The following is an 18,010-nucleotide window of genomic DNA, read 5'->3' as shown; positions in this document are numbered from 1 at the left end:
GACAACTAACTATTCACAACCATACTACTTTTATCCTGAACAAAAGTTATGTTCCTTTCGATTGCTACAGCAAAACATGAGGCATTGGGTAAGAAACTGGAAAGTCCAACAACATAGAACCCATATCTAGTGAGAACCGCTTTGCTACTTCATAATATTCTGGAGGCATTATGTTCCAAGACAATCTTCCTCTTATAAAGTCACAAGGCCCCACCTCCAAATATGATCAACATATAAAATTGGGCAGGTTTTCAGCAGAACTTTCAGGAGAGATATTCAGCTATAGCAAACTGTACCTTAATCTGTCTCTGATCTTGAGGACAGCATAGGCAGTAATGTTTAATTGATGTTGTACATTCAAGACAACGGGGCCACAGAGACCACATAAATAGCCCCACTTTGGGACAAGCAAGTAGGCTCTAGTAATGTGTGATGAGTGTAAACCATTACCTGCACATCTATCCAAGGGCCTACAAAGGGTACATACACCCAGCTAGTGGCAAACTAAGCATTTAGGGGTAGGCCTTCTGCTGATGCTTATTTTAAAACTTATCCTTAAATTTTTCTCCTTTTAACCTTTATAATGGATGTAAAATATGGCAAATTATATGTGTTTGGGGTCAGAGGGTTTTTGGTTGGGATTTCTTTTTATATTGGGATATTTACATACACATTATGATATATCTTGAGGGTAGGCCCAAATCTAAACACAAAATTCATTATATTTCATACATAAGTTATACTCTCAATGCACTTTTATAATTTTTTAAAAAATAATTTTGCTCATGGAACAAAATTTAATAAAATATTATTTTCCACTCATGGGTCAGTGATGTCACCAAAAAAAGTTTTCGGTTCTGGAGAATTTTGGATTTTTGGATTTTTAGGAATTCTCATGCTGAGTACTAGTATTCTGACGTACAAAATAGTAATGGAGGTTGGGTGTGCAAGTACCTGGTAGAGAACTTGTCTCCCACGTACAAGGACCTGGGTTAGATCCCAAGAATAACAAAATTGAAGAGTGGTTTAACCCAACATGCGTAATCTAATTTATAAGGAAATAAACACTCAAGCAGTTTTCAGATTGGGGTACATGACAGGAAAGTCTGGAAACCACTGATTAACTGTGAGGGCAAAGGACAAAAAGGCCAGACAAACCCAACTGGAAAATCAGGTCTCTCATGCGCTGTTCCCCTAACAGTTCCAACAACCTTCCTTGGCTCTCTTAAGTTTCTTTTGCCAGACTCTTTCATTGTAGAAGTAGGAAAAAATTCTGATCATCACCCTAGCCTTCCTACAGAAGGATAGGATACAGTCATTATATTGCAATAACAAACTAGGGTTCAACTCAAATCGTCACCCTTTAGAGTCTGAGTCTCTTCTTTCCCAAGGAAACTGGAATTGTGAATGTAGTGTGAAGAAAGGAGCACTGTGTCTCTCTCAAAAGTGAACCTTATATTCTTGTGTGTTGTTTGCATTTGTAAAATAGAGCCAGTCAGAGCCTCACACCTGCCAGCTGCTAAGGGCAAATTTAGAGTCAGATGGTAAGAGGTCACAGAGTTCAGAAGGTTGTGATAACTGGGGCACAGGTGCACACTCATTCTGTTTGTTCCTATCTGACACCATCCATTACAAGGTCTGCATTTTTTTCATAAAATGTATTATATAATGGAAGAGGGCAGAGGGGGACTCAAGAGACCTTGTGGTCCTACCATGTCCACTCATGCCAAATATCATGGATCTGGGTGAGAACTGACTTGACTGAAACCCTGGCTTCACTCAGTTCCACTTACTGCCCAGCTCCATTCCTCCTAGGCAGTGTGTACCACCCTCTTCTTTTTCACTCCTTGTTCCATTTAGGGTCAGAGTGGGAGGGTAATCAAGATGATGATGGACCTCTAAAGGCATCTCTGGCAGAATGGTTCTTCTGCCAGAACCCTCAGGTGGAGTTTCAGAACCCCTCTTCCCCTCTTTCATACTGTTGCCAAGAAAAATACCACTGGACACCAATGACACTCATGTGAGGGTGGACTGCATGAGTGAGTTAGAGTGGGTGTCTAAGTCAAACACTTTTTGCTGTGTGTGTCTGTCATCCCTAAGGAAACTGGATGGAACACTGGCTGCAGGTTTGTGACCAGGACACAGCAACAGAACAAGAACTGGTTCTGCAGCATCAGCTCTATGATGGTTCACCCCAGCAAACAGGCTCCTCTTGCTTCATAGAATACTGTTGCATAGCAGTGAGTTCTTCCCACGTGTATGAATTAATAGTCAACCTGAACAAAGCATATCTAAAGACAATTGTATAGAAAGCTTTTAAAACTTTCTTGAAACAAAGCTTTTCAAAAGCACTTTCTTTGTAAAGAAACTCTCTCTCTCTCTCTCTCTCTCTCACACACACACACACATACACACACACACACACACAAACGTGTGTTTTAAAGACGTGTCTTAGTGAATTATGGAAGGAATAGGAAGGTAAGAAGAGCAGGGTGTCTATTTCACAAGTGTCTAGAAAATAGGACAATAAACAAGGAACCCACCTCTGTCAACATGACCCTCACTGCAAACACTCTGTCCTGCCCTGTGCACAGAACGAAAGACACTTGTGGATTCCTAAGCAAGGGAGTGAGCAGTGTGATTCAACCATCTCCTCCTCAAAAGTCCTACTGAGCAAGAATCCACAGCTCTGGCAAGGTATTACCCAATACCTAGACTTGCAGGACTCTGCTTTTGCTTCTTGGGCTGAGGAGTCCCTTTGTCACAAGCAGCACAACCTGCCTGTACAGATGGTGATGTCCACTAATAGGGTAGATCCTTCTTTACTTCTCTATGTTACTTTACCTGCAAGTTCAAATTTGCTGTCTTTGGGGCAGCCAGTGGACAGCTCCTTTGTAAAATGGTGTTTCCCTGATAAGGATACTTAATATAGACTAATACTGTGTTCAGGATGATCGACACAAACATGAGAGCCTCATTTTGCACATATTAAAACAGAGACTAAATCACTTCTCTAGATCAAAACACAGCCAGTGCAGAAGACAGATCTCACAGCTTACACGGACTTTTATACCAGCTCACATAACTTCAAGTGCCATCCAGCTAGGATCTTATCAACACCTTCTTTCCCATACTCTTCCAGTGAGCCAACAGGAAGAGGCAGAAAGGCAGGCAGCCACAAGTCACAGAAGGTGTGGCCATACATGCACAATATAAGGGCCAGGGCTGCAGCAGCAGGTATCTAGTCTACTGGCCCAGCTCCTCTGCCCTGAGAACCACAGGCTTTCTTTTGACAGCTGTAACGGAGAGAATTAGGTGTCCAGTGCTAAGCACTTAAGATACAGACATTCTTTAAAACAAAACAAAACAAAACCACCACCACCACCACCACCACCAACAACAACAACAATGAAAACCCCTCTGTGTTTAAGTGTAGGCCAGGAGCTCAAGGCCTCTCGTTTCTTGATGTCTGGTCTCAGCAGCTTAAGAAAGCTTTAGTCTGATTCAGTTCTGCCCACCAACTCAGGTTTCTTACTTCAAGCAAAAAGAGTTTGGCCTTTGAAATTTTGTTTGTTTGTTTCTACTACAGGACCTGACATTCTAAAGTGCTCTAAGAATCTGAGAGAGGGAAGAAACCTTTTAGAGCTATGTGTAGACACTGGCCATCTGCTTCTAGAAGCTCTTACCCCACCCATCCCATTCTGCTCTGTGCACTCCTCAGGTGAGCTAGAGATGAAACGGGGGAATAAAATGCACAGTAAGGGCCATCTCATTCTCCACACCACAGCCACATCACCATAAAGTCCAAAGAGCCCCAATGCATTCCACTGCTCAGTGTGGGCTCTGATACACTGTAGGTCTTTGTGGATCAGCTACCTCCCATCTGAGTCTGCCCAACTGAGAGCCACTTCTACCTTTCCTGAATATGTAATGTGCTTAAACAGACCACATGGAGCACCTCGACCATTCAATCCCCTTCAACCTCAACAGATCTCCTTATGGCTCCTGCCCTATTCATGTTAGGAAGGATAGAGGCCCAGTTCCCACATCTGTAAGGAAAGCAGACTCCTTAAGCCCAGGCCCCACTATTCTGCAATCCTGGATTTCACTGTGTGTGCTTAATGGCAAAGGGTCACAATGCCTCTGCCAAAACACTGGGAGAACAGCTAAGTTGGGGATCGGAGCTGTCAAGTAGTGAGGTATCAACCATAGGAAAGTATTTCAGAAACAATCTAGTGAGGGTTTTGTCAATATTCTAAATTAGTGCAGACTGCTTTTCAAACCCATGACCCCTAAAAGTGAGCCCCATAGTGTTGCCCCTAATGTTGCATTGTGTGTAAAGATATCTATATGCATAGACATTTTGTTCTTCCTGGCTTCTTGGCATGCACAGCTTCCCCTAAGACAGCATATTGCAGTCAGCTTTGTGCATGGTGATCAAATAACCTGCCACTTGCTCTGGTCTAGGGATTCATTCCTCTACGTCACCAGAGAGCTCAATGTGCCTCTTTTTAGTGAAATTCTTGAGCCAGAGTTCCAAGGTCAGAGCTATTATTTAGGCATGACATCCTGGCAGCAGCTGCTGCAAAGAATAGGCTGACTGCAGAGACTGATGACACAGCATGATGGAGCACTCTTGGGAAGGCAACTGAGGGAGCCAAGCTATTGTGCTCAAAGTACATAAGAGACAAGACTCAGCATACATACATACCTACATGCATGCATACATACATACATACATACATACATACATACACATGAAATGACACAGGTAGGAAGCAGAAGGCTCATTGGGATAGTCTTTGGAGCCTCAATGCTGGGTGTGATATGCAACTAAAAAGTGTGACCTCTCTAAACCTAGCCCCTTGCTTGTTAAGACAAGGACGCCACCACACAGTGCTTCAAGCATAGACACCCCTTAGAACCCAGAGATACCTCAGGATATGACCTACCTCACAATAGTGCATCAAAAGGTCTATTCCTGTTTGCTACATATAGTCAAGGAGCCTGCTGGGTACTCCTGGGGATCAGGTTCTGATCCCACTAGCAGAAGCCCGTGTGTATGGGTAAATGGTAATCACCATTACAGGCAAAGTGTTCCTGAACACAAGAGGTCAGTGAGACTCCGGGTGCAGAACTGAGTTTGGCCAGGAAGTGACCAGGCCACTAATAAAATGCTGTCAGTCAAGACACAACCCAGTAAAGTGGAATGAGGTCGGAATGAAACCTTTTTCAGTGCTCGTGACACAGTTAACTGAGGACACTGGGTGGACACTATAATCAGAGAAAAATTGTTCCGTTTGCTTAAAACAGTGCTCTTGCTTTCTGATGTTCATATTTCACAGATGCAGCCTTAGAAATACACGTTTATAATGGGGCAGTGGGGCAGGGGTCCAAGCCATAGATGTGCCCCACTCCTCCAGCCCACGGCACCCTGCCTACCTTCACCACCAAGTCAGGATTCTAAACTGACTCTCAGCAGATCTTTGCTTGCTATTTTTCATTAACAACTGTGGGAATAAAGCAACCCAAGGACTGGCTCTTTTTATAATGTAAAACAAACACCAACTAGGAAAACACAAGGTATCTCTTCCTGTGGAAATTAGTCTTCCTTTAAGGAAACTCTACAAGCAAAAGTAGATTTTAGCCAGGGGTTGAAAGGTGTTCTTTCACTATATCTACAGAAAAAACATGGTAAAAAAGATTTTCTGTTTTGGCAACTGATTTCTTGACATTTGACACATCTCTAAAATCAATCAATCAATCAATCAATCAACAAACCCCTTTAGTACAAGTTCTGAAAATTGTTACACCATAGATTCTGATTCCTTCTGATGCCCTGTCATTCATAGATTTTAGGAATTTGCAAAATAATGCACCGACAGCTTTCTGGAAGATTGTGGTTCCTTCTGATGCCCTGTCATTTGCAGATTTTAGTAATTAGCACAATAATACACTGACAGCTTTCTGGAAGAATGTAGCCATATATTACTGAGTCAAGGTTCTCCTCCACTATTGCTGACATTTCCAGCCAGAAATTCATCAAGAATTCTAGAAGCAGAGTGAAATGGAATAAGCACTGAGCGTTCATGGAGATGACCCGTGTGATCAGAGTAAACTTTCCTCTGTAAACACACTCTGATGGTTGAATTATTCCCTTTTCAAAGTCCCATGTAGAACTACCAAACATGACTGTATACATGGAATAAGCCCTTGAAGATGTGAGTTAAAACGGAGTATTAGAGAGAGCCCTGACTCATTGTGACTGACAAGAAAGAAGATGAGGTCACAGAGGAAAGACCCTGTGACGACAATGAAGAAGGGGCTACCCACAAGCTGAAGAGAGAAGCTCAGAAGGAGCCAACCCTACCAAGTCCTGGATCTTGACCCCTAATTTCCAGACTCCAGAACTGTGAAAAATAAATTCAAGTTTAAGTTTCAGAATGTGTAATTCTTGGCTTTAGTAGTCTAAAACATGTATGTTAGAACCCTCAACCACTCCGCTCATGACTACAGCTGTAACAGCTCTTAGAGCTGGCAGCTGACACATAACAGCGGGTGTCTCTACTCCTGGACTCCTCCACACTGAAACTGAAAATGACCAGCGATGACTGAGTAGTGCTAGGCCCTGAGGTCTGGAAGTCAGAACATGAATTGAGAATATCATCCACACCATCACATGAGGTATCACTCTCTTGGCAAGACACTGCTGCTTTTCTCCTATTTCTGTGAAGACTTAAGGGATGAGTTTCTATGTTCTTAGCCTGTGATGGATGAGCTGACACCACTCAGGTTCCATAACTGTGGAGAGCCTGGTAGACCTGGGCAGCACAGGGCACTTCTTCCTGTTTCCATCAGAGTAGCACTCCAGGAAAACTCTGTCCTCACAGGATGAGAAGACAAATCCTTTCTTAGAGTGGTTGAGAACTGCTGGGGGTGTTACCATCTCTGACCTCAAACTATAATAAAGAACTATACTAATAGCAACAGCATGGTATTGGGGAAAAAATAGACCCATTGATCAGTGAAGTTGAATTGAAGACCCAGAAATCTGCATTCCTATGTACACCTTTTTGATAAAGACCCCAGAAATACACACTGAAAAGAAAACAGCATTTTTAACAAATGGTGCTGGTCAAACTGGATGTATGTAAAAAAAAGAATCTAAATAGACCCATACTTTTTACAAAAACTCAACACCAGATAAATCAAAGACCTCAACATATGGCCAAACACAGTGAATTTGAAAGAAGATAAAGTATATGTAGAATAGTCTTGAACTCATTGGCACAAGAAAAGACTTCCTGAACAAAATTCCATTAGCATATGTACTCAGATCAACAATTACTGTGTTCATAAAACTAAAAAGCTTCTGCACACCAAAGGACAACATCATTCAGACAAAGATGCAGGCTACAAATTTTTGCCAACTACACCTCCAACAGAGGACCAATATCTGAAATATATAAAAAACTGAACATCAAGAAAGCAACCAAAATTTAAAATAGTGTATAGATCTAAACAGAAATCTCAAAAGAAGAAACTCAAATTCCCAAAAACACTTGAAGAAATGGTCAACATCCTTGGTCATTAGGGAAGCAAAAACATCTTTGAGATTTCATCTTACCGTAGTCAGAATGGTCAAGATCAATAAAACAAATAGTAAGTCATGTGGGCAGCAATGTGGACTAAGGGGGGTATTCATCTATTCCTGGTGGGAATATAAACTTGTAAAACAACTAGAAAAATCTGTCTGGGGGTTTCTCAGGAAGCTGGGAATGGATCCACCTCAAGATCCAGCCATACTACTCTTGGGTATATACTCAAAGGAACCTTCATTCTATTATTAGACACTTGCTCAGCATGTTCTTTTGTTTTGTTTTGTGGCTCTCTTCATAATAGCTAGAAACTAGACGTCTATCAATAGATGAATGGCTAAAGAAAATGAGGTACATTTACAAAAGGGACTATTTCACTCAGGTATTAAAAAGTGAAATCATGAAACTCATGAGTAAATGCATGTTACTAGAAAAATCATACTGAGTGATGTAACCCAGAACCAGAAAAACAAATATGGTATGCATTCTCTTATATATGTGGATGTTAGTTGTTGAGACATTGATAAACAAGCTACAAACCATATAATCACCAAGGTGAGTATAGAGTAAGGAAGTAGAGGGGAGGGATGAATCTTCCTAGGAAGTAGAATAAATAGTTAAGGATGGACTTGTAGATGTGGGGGGATGGAAAGATCGAATAGGAAAGATGAGGAAAGAGGGAACAAGGGAACAAATACAAAGAGGGATACTGGGCTGAAGAGATGGCTCAGTGATTAAGAGCACTGACTGCTCTCCCAGAGGTCCTGAGTTCAAATCCCAGCAACCACATGGTGGCTTACAACAATCTGCAATGAGATCTGATACCCTCTTCTGGTGTGTCTGAAGACAGCTATAGTGTATTTATTTATATTAATAAGTAAATAAATACTTTAAAAAAAGAGGGATGCTAAAACTAAGGGCCATGTGAGGAGTCATAGAGAAACCTAATAGAGTAGAAGCTTCCTCCTAGAGTATATACCTATATAAAGGAGATTTAAATGATAGGGGAGACTGAGCCCAGCTGGACATGTCTCATTACCAAAAGAAGTTTCCAGTCTGGACTCATGAACATCTAATTGAGTTGTTGGCTAGTGGAGTCCCATGGGAATCCCCAGAAAATCCAGGCTATTTCCAAGACTATTTGTGGCCCTCCACAAATGACAGTAGGCCTTATTGATGAAGACACAATCCACTGAATATGGGGAAGTCATGCTGATGTCTATCTAGAGTCTTCACCTCATGGACTAGTGTTCAGTGTTCAAAGTATTGGAAGGTACTTTGTGCACTACAAAAGGAAAAACATAAGCACAACCCAGGTACAAACCCATCAGTCTAAAATTGTGTTCTGCAGCAAGATACACTGGGCAATAGTAATGCAAAGTTGTGGGACTAGAGAACAAATGGACTGAAGGCCCATTCCATAAAACCCATATCCATTGCTTCTTTGGTAGCCAAAAACTGAGAATAACTAGGTCACGGATCCAGGGGAAAGCCAAAGGAGCAATTTACGGCAATAAAAGGACTCCCAATGGCAGTATGCTATACTCATACATGAGTGTCTTGCTCAGCCATCATCAGAGAAGCTTTCTGCTTTAGCAAACGGGAACAAATACAGAAACTCACAGCCAGAAAATATGCAGAGAATGAGAGACCTTGAAACACTCCACACTAAATGGGGTGTCTCCAACAAAGCCTTTCCCTGAAGGCTCGGGGGATTCTGTAGAAGAGGTGGTGGAAAGTGTGTGAGCTAGAGTGGATGGAGAACAAGGAACCATGGCCTTCTAGAAACAGCACAAGGGATGCACATTAAAAACTCAGAGACTGTGGCGGCAAGCACAGGGCCTGCATGGGTCTGCACCAGATGGGCTCCTAGAACTGTAAAAAGAAGTGCACACATTACTGACCCTAAAGTTATCTCCAACTATTTGCAAATGAAAGTAGATTTTCTCAAAGGGAGTCTCACTGAAGAAACTCTTAAGGGCAGGATCCATGCCCAGAAGTACATGGCCAACACAAAATGAATTCAGTATCATCTTTGGAGGGTCTCTGCCTCATAATGTTGAGTCAGGGCATTTTTTTTAACCTATGCATGTTTAAGTTTTGGCTTCCCATGTTGTGTTTTCATGGGATTCTTGTGTATGTAAATATGTGTCTCTGCATTCTCTTATACTTTTTCTTCGTGTCTTTTCCCCCATTTGTTTTAATGCTATCCTGACTTGTGTTGTCTTCGCTTATTGTATTTTATTGTTTTATATACCTGTTTGTTTTCTACCAAGAGACAGAAAGGGTATGGGTCTAGATGGGAGGGAAGATGGGGAGGAACTGGCAGGTGGAGGAGAAGAAAAACTATAATCTGGATATATTGTATGAAAGTATTTTCCATATTAAAAAAACCCTAAAATGTCAGTGCATACTTGAGAAAGGGTGCACCACACAGTGGGTGAAGGGAGTATAGTTGGCACTGCTAGAGAGTGAGGGTATCTTGCCACTTTACCAAAAGATATTCCAGTGCAAACTGTAAGTATCCCCTAAATTTTACAGCAGTCTCCTGTGTGATGCCATCGGAACCTGAAAGAATTGCTAAAACACTGGGTCAGTCAGAAGAAGTCACTAGGGAACAATGAGACCACTGGCCCCTTCCTTTCCCTCTTCTCTGTCTGGCCATAAGTGAGTGAGTTTGTTCAGTTTGTGTTCCCACTGCAGCTACTAAACCAACAGGCTATGGACTGATCCCTCCCAAACAATGAATCAAAAAAGTCTGTGTGTCTCGTCAGTTAGTTTTCCCAAGCAAGTGTTTCAGTGAAAGACACAGAGCCCAGGATAGCCTCAAATTCACTATGGTGCTGAGGATAAGAGTGAATTCCAGATTCTCTTTCCCACTCCCCACTCCTAAAAGTAAGGGACCTTTGATTTTTGATGCTAGAATAGTCTGATTTTAGCCTTAGAATCTGACCCTGCACAATCCCTTCCACCCTTTCTAAGTGAAATGACAACAGCCCACAGTACATAGGGTCTCCTGAGCCAAGGCAAAAGCACAGGCTTCAGAGTCTACTCTGGAGAATTTCCTGCCTGGTGGTCAAGGCTCCTCATACTTGATAAAGGCCGGATGAGAAAACCAACCAACTATTTGATGTTTTGTCCAAAACAAACGTAGATCTGTAAGCCTTTGAAGTTGACCTAAGTTAGCCTCTTTTTACCACACAATGAAAAGCTTACTTTCAGCCCATGTCAGGTGCCAGTGATGAAAGTCAGTAACTCCAGGTAAACAAGAACTATTTGTTCTTTTAACTCAAAGACAAAGTTTAAATTCAACATTTTTACTTAGCTGAATCTTTGGAGTGGGAAGCAAATTGAATATCTGGCTGTTGATCTCAGGGCTTCATACACCCTAAGTGTCCACAGTGAAAGACGTGGGCATGGGGGTGGGGTGTAAACAGGCAGACACAAAAAGAGACAGAGACACAGAAAGACAGAGAGATAGGCAGAGATAGCCAGAGACAAAGAGAAAGACAAAGACAGAGAATATCTTTAAAGGGTTCTAGGCAAATTCCTGGCCTATAGATCTGTTCCCTGATGTCCCCAAGTAACTGATTTTGGAGCTTAGGGGAGAACATTTCTCATCATAGTCAGTGACACCCACATTTCTTGACCTTTAGTAGGTAAGGAACAGTGGGAAGTAAGGCATTCTGACACGCGCACTTTAGTATGAGTGACTAAAAAATGCTTTACTGAATCTGACAGGCTAGAGAAGTTTGGTTTTGTCCCAGTCTCAGATTAGTTAAGATTCTCAAGGGGCCCTTAAGTCACTCTTCAGCACATGAGTCATTCATTAGCATAAATAAAGTGGAAGGCTCTGAATTCATCTCACTATTGAATCCCAGTTTGATCTTGTCAGATGCCACGATTCCATCCACACCTGCGTAGGTAACAACGTGTTCTGAAGTCAGTTTCATGCCTTATAAGGTCTGCTTTACATCCTGATCTCGGCTTCCATTTTCTCTACCTGTGGATAGGTGACACTCCAAGAGGCACTCTCACCACAACGAGAATGGAAACATAGCTTTTTCTCTTGGCGGTCACATGCAACCTAAACAAACGACGTGATGAAATGTACAGGTACACTTTTATACCTCAGAAACAATGGCTGTAACTAAAAGGCAGCAAGCTTGTCCCTGCTGTGTTCCGTGGACATGGAGAAGTTTCTGCCTACAGGGCACTCTGCTCCCAAAACAACTGGGAATAAATGGCACCAGGAAGGGCCCCTTCAACGAAAAGCAGAGTGTTCTTTAGTCCACTCTGTAGTGGATGGACAATCTGGGCACACTGACCTAAGTCCTGCATTCACAGACATGTCAATGACAAGACTTGTTCCTCAAAACAGTATCTGAGAGACCCACTGTTTCTAGAACACAGTGTTATCAGTGCAGAGAAGATTACTTATCATTCTGTAAATTTAAAAGTAATACAAGTCAGATGTGCTGGCACATGCTTGTCATTTCAGCACTAAATAAAGATAAAGCAGGAAGATCACAAGCTTGAAGTCAACCTGAGCTACGTAACCAGTTCTTGTCAGTAATAACAAAATACAAAAGTACTGAGCAATATTTGTACATACTTATGCATTTACATTCCTGTGTCCAAGAATACATAAAACATAAAACCACTTATAAACAGAAACTTAGTTTCAACTGGGACAACAGATCCACTCAAGAAAAACCACCAGAATACATACCTTCAGTAAATCAACTGACAAAGAAACCTCTCATAGAGGACTCTTTGCCAACAGTAGCAGCCTCTGGACTACCCTGCCCTCCTCTTCCCACCATTATCTGAAACTCCAACCCCACCCCGACCCCAGTGTTCCATGACACTACTTCTGTTTTGTTATTTCCACCTACCACTTACCATTCCAACCTTCCACCCTATTCACTTACTTACATAGCTGACATGAACATCAGTAGAAGAAAATGCTCCTAGTTTTGATTAATGCAGCTTTGATGCCTAATGGACCCTCAACAGATATTTGTTGAAGTGAATCAAAATTTACAAAGTTGTATATGACTTGAGTTGCAGAGAAAATACCTGATTGTTCAGAGCAATGCATGCAACTATTACAGGTGAGCGAGAACTTCTTTGGGCTCTGGTGGAGGTAGCACAGCCTCACGCCAGGTCTGCAGTCTATGTGAATGGTTGGTGAAACCCAGAGAAAACCTGAATGCTTCTGACCCCTCCCTGAGCTTTAAGACAGTCCCTGCTTGCTCCAACTCCACTCAGACCAGCAGTCTGAAAGACGGTAGGCAGAATATCTTCATTTGCCTTATCTATTTCACTCTGGTAACACCATGGGATGATCATTATTTCACAGGATTCATTTTTTAGAATGTAAATTTTAAAAATGCTTACTGAACCTCAATTGCAAAGGCATTATAAGAGAACATAACATATGTGATGCACAAAAAGAGTGTAATTTTTAGCAATGGGATTCCTTTCTGAGTTCTTGGATGCTATTATTAAACTCCAAGCTTTAAACCAAACATTTCTCTTTAAGTCAAAAACTTCAAGTTTCCTTTGACAAAGCTTGATGATGGAGCCATCTGCCCAGTTGGAACCCTTATCCTTATATTAGTTCTGGGTGAGGCATGACCACCACCTCCTACCCATCCTATAGCCCCTCAACTATGTTCAGTTTTATTCAATCATCTTCATTAAACAAACACATTTCCCCTTAAGGCTGTTTGTAGGTCTGTGTGACTGCAACAGAGAGCTGGTATCTTAACTTTTTTCTAACCTTCAGATTACATTCAAGCTCCTCTCTCTAGAAACGTCCCTTGATCGCTGAATATAAGCACTTTCTACAGTTTTAGGCCCTAACAGAAGCATCAGCTGGTGGATCTCTTTTTTACAGTCTCTCAACAGATGAACACTTCATCCACCTTGTATGTGTAGGAGAGGTGCTAAATTCTACTTTGTCAGTAGAGGGCGCTGGTAGAAGGTGGAGGAGTAAATGAGTAAATCCAGGTGAGAGGGAGGAGGGAGGGGAGAGAGAAAGAGAGGGGGTGGGGGACACTGTTCTGCCCACTTCAAGTCACTTAGCTACACTTTCTCCATGATTTATTACACAGTAACAAAACATAAAAACTTCTGTGGCTAGGCTCAAAGGCTAGGGCTTCTTGGTGTGACTGTCTAGAAAGCATCTGCCTGTCTTGATTATGGCCCACTGAAACTGCCAAGGCTGTCCAACTCAGGAACACACAGAGTGTGTTCCCCAGTGGCCAATGATTAGAGGGTCCCATGGTATTAAGCAAATTTCCAAGCTTGGCAGCTCTCTAAGATCTTCTGTGGTAGACTTCCAGTAAGTTCCAAAAGTATAGTTCCTCACTAGCCCTCCCAACTGCCACAGGCTACGGAAGTCCCCTGAGTAGAAGCCCGTGTCTTATCTTAGACCTTCTGATTGCAACAGCCACTTCTCTACCATCACTCATAGCTGCTTATGTCACACATTACGTTGGCTTCCTATGTGCTCTGGAGTTTTTGCTCCACGGCAGAATACCTGACCAGTGAGACAGGCATCCTGTGCTCCATTACTAGCACCACAAGAACACATGAAAATCCTTAATAGGCTTTCTCTGATGCAATCATGTATGACTTGTCTCCTGACTGGACTCTGATGACACAACTCATCTCAGGTGGAAACAGTCAGGTTGTTGATTATTAAAGAAATACAAACATAAAAACCTCTTCTGATTTAAGTTTTCCTGCACTCCACACCTTCCAATTTACTATCTATCAAATGGGTAAAATATTTGATTCTTGTATCAATCAAGATCTGGACCATTCTTCATCTTTCTATGACATAAGAACAAAACAAACAAGCAAGCAAGCAAAAGCACCTAATTACAGAGAACTTGCACTGTAATACTGCTATGAGAGGCTTGTCTTGTCAGTTGTTAGGCATTTCAAAGCTTTTACTTTCTGTAAAGAAAATAAATACATAAATTTCAGAACGAACAGTGTGAAAATAGTAATTATGGAAATGAAAAAATGCATCAATATGAAAACCCAAATGTGTATACATCTTCAAGAATTTTGCTGCTGTCCAAGAAACCATTACTAAAAAGTCAGAGTTCTCCAATTTGACTAGATTATGACTCAGTCCTATTTGCTTCCCCAAGTCTCCCTAGAGGGTGATAGAGAACAACCTCCTGTATTAGCTACTTTTCCTGCTCTGACAAGCACATGACAGACAGCAGCTTGAGGGTTTATTTCTGCACTTTCACAGACATAGTCTACCATGGCAGTCATGGCTATCATGACGGCAGACATGTGAAGCCGCTTAGTCACACACGACATCCGGAGTCAGGAAGTGGAACATGAAGGATGCCTGTGCTTAGCTTGCCTTCTCCTTTCTATTCAGTCCAGAATCCCAGGCCGGGGGATGGTGTTTCCCACAGTTAAGGTGGATCTCTCACTTCAGTGAACCACATAATCAATCCCTCACAGACAAGTACATGATGTGTGGGGAACTAACACTTTGTAGCAAAGGACACAAGACCCCTTCCCAGTTGTCAGTGTCTCACCAGGAGGAAGGAAGAGGCAGGATGGGGTACAAAGAGCAGCACAGAAGTACTGCAGTGCCTAGAGGATGAGGCAGACCTAAGTGAACAGGAGTGAGTGTCTGAGGTACAAGGTTTGTTTCCATGGAGATTCTCTATCCCATCAAATTAAAAAGATTCACCAACATAACAACTTTGAATCTTAAGCTTCCAACTTACACCTGACATTTTTATACAAAGCATGATGGCCCTACAAACTGTTGCAGTTGCTGCTTGAGAAATGAGAGGGGTTTAGGTGAGTTCAGAAGTTGGAAAATAAAAGACATGAGATGAATAAATTCTTTAGAGTTAGCTAAGGAGTCAGTCCTGTGACCATCCCTGCTACCATGTTAAACAGGAACACTACACTCTTGGTTCTGCATATCATCATCTTTCCCTCAACAACCAACAGGCTTGGTGATTTCCTGTCCTTGGATGAAAGAAGTGCTCCACTTAAACAGATGAATGTGTATGTTTGACTGGTTGTGTGTGTGTGTGTGTGTGTGTGTGTGTGTGTGTGTATGTATGTGTGTGTGTGTGTGTGTGGATGCATATGTAGTGCTCTAAATGTATATGTAAAAACATATATGTATATATGTTTAATGTATAAAGTTTTTCATGATTATTTTGTTTTTAATATTGACTTCTTACATAGCTTTCCATCTCCTGCCTCAGTTTCCATCAGCCCTGATTATAAACATGTACCATTATAATACAGTAATTTTAAAATTTTAAGTCTATGGTTTCATAAAATATATTTGGTAGAAATCAGAGAGGGTTTTTTTGTTTGTTGTTTGTTTGTTTGTTTGTTTTTGTTTCATAGTCAAATATAAATGAGGAATTGTGATTGAAACAAGAAAGAGCAGGACACTAGGCAAGGGCTTATAATGAAGTCACATCCATGGAGACAGCTGGCTCAAAAATTCCTGCCACAGGTCTGAGCATTAATCTCCCTTTGAGGCCTTCTCAGAGTGTGAAGTGGCATCTCTGCCAGCGATGGCAAGTGAAGTAAACTGCAAGACATTGCAAGAATGGGAGGCAGGGCTCCTAGACCCTCAGCAATCCTGATCAGAGAATCACTTCATCCACAATGCCTGCAGTGTCTTCCTTCAGATCTATAAACTATTAAACAAAGCCAGTCACTAAAACCAGCCCCGAGGACTCTGTTTCTAAGCCCTATCTACTGGAGAAATAGAATGACGCCATGTGACAGAAGAAATCTCCAATGACATCTCCTTTAAATGCAGGACTCACTTCCTTTGACTACTTTTCAAAGCATCCTCAGCATACGCAATGACCAGACCTGAAGGTGTGACTCAGACAAGCACTGTGGGATAGCGTAGATATGGTCAGGAGCAGGCTTTCTCACTTCCTTTTAGACACTTCCGATGTCTGGGGACTTGTGTGGCATTATTTCACCTGGTGTTTAGCAGTGGATGTCCCTGCACAGACTTAGAAATGGCAACCCTTTCTTAAGAACACCTGTGGGAAAACCCCTTGAGGATTCTGTATTTCTTAGCTTGTTTGTAGGTAAAACCTCCCTTCCTACTCCCCACTCAACCCCACTCTTAGCTGTTGGTTAACACATCTGAGGGAGAGCTCAACTTTGGAAGCCCTGAGGCTGAACTGAACAAGTCCTTTGAGGAGATAATGTTCCCAACCTACACAGGAACAGGCCGTGATTCTACTATACTGCCATTTGGTGACCTAGCACAATGACTCAGTAAACGTTGACTGTTTCAGAGTGTTCACTCACAATTCTTCAAAGAATAAATATCATTCTGAGAAATCCATTAAAGCATACACTGGAAATCACAGTCAGAAAAAGCCCTACCTCACAGGAACAGGTTAAGCATGGGCTTAGGCAGGAAAAAGGGCTATCAGACTCTCCATTACTAGGAAAATTGGTCCAGCCAAACAATAAAGGCTTTCAGGACAGACTGATGCCTGTGGTGCTCTTGAGAATGCAGACCACTTACAAGCTCCGAGAAGCCACGGACCACTTGCCGCCGCTTCAGGTTGGTCTCTCCATCCAGGTTAGCAGTCTCGATGTGGCACAACCCATCAGGGTCACTGGATGACAGCAGCAAAATGTCCGCAGGTATGATTTCATTGCAGCAAAGACGGACAAAGTCGCCCACTCGGATTTCTTTCCAGTATCGATTCACATACTTCTTTTCTTCCCTAGTGAGAGACTTTGATTAACATGGTTGACAAGATCCAACTGTGCTGAATTTGGCCGATGAGTAACTTGAGAATCATTTAAAAACTATTTCTATGTTTTCACTATAAAACATTATTTAAAGAAAAACAAAAACAAGATTAAGGCTATGAATGCATATCACTCTATTTGAAATGGTCAGAATAGACAGAACTAGAGGGACGGATAATAGAAAGCTATTGTGCTTGGATGGTAAGGGTGATGGAGACTGACTGCTTATGGAGCAAGGAGGGTGCTTTCGGGCTGACAAAATGGTCAGGAGCTGGACAATGATATGGGAGCTCAATACTGTGGAGACCATAAATGCCATGGGCTTCTTTCCTTGAAAATAGTCAAAATGACTACTCCCAGACCCCAAAGTACAGAAAGCAAGGATTCATACAGATCATCAATGTTCATATGACAACAACCACAATGTCAAATCAACCCCTTCCTCCCACTGATGGACAGGCAGACAAATACAGTACACATACAGTGGATATTACCCATTACTTAAGAAAGAAACCTAGAATGCAGGTGAACCTTGAAGATGCTATGCTAAGTGAAGTGAGGATTCTCAAAAGGCCTATCTCATGGCTCCGCTCATGCGGGACCTAAAA

General features: G+C 42.0%; 1 protein-coding gene across 5 annotated transcripts in view; it reads right to left on the bottom strand.

Moving 5' to 3' along the window:
• Window positions 1–18,010, bottom strand: part of Atp10a (ATPase phospholipid transporting 10A (putative)) — a 173,662-nt gene that overhangs the window by 74,465 nt on the left and 81,187 nt on the right. For all 5 annotated transcript variants that reach the window (XM_039084993.2, NM_001141935.3, XM_063269214.1 and 2 more), the window contains one exon: window positions 17,170–17,374. In XM_039084993.2, the coding sequence (XP_038940921.1) occupies window positions 17,170–17,374 (205 nt within the window). The remainder of the gene's footprint in view (window positions 1–17,169; window positions 17,375–18,010) is intronic.

The sequence above is a fragment of the Rattus norvegicus genome, chromosome 1 (genome assembly GCF_036323735.1).
Source record: "Rattus norvegicus strain BN/NHsdMcwi chromosome 1, GRCr8, whole genome shotgun sequence".
In the NCBI taxonomy this organism is placed as follows: Eukaryota; Metazoa; Chordata; class Mammalia; order Rodentia; family Muridae; genus Rattus; species Rattus norvegicus.
Note: the sequence above shows the minus strand (reverse complement) of the source record. Positions and strands in the feature narration are given on the sequence as shown.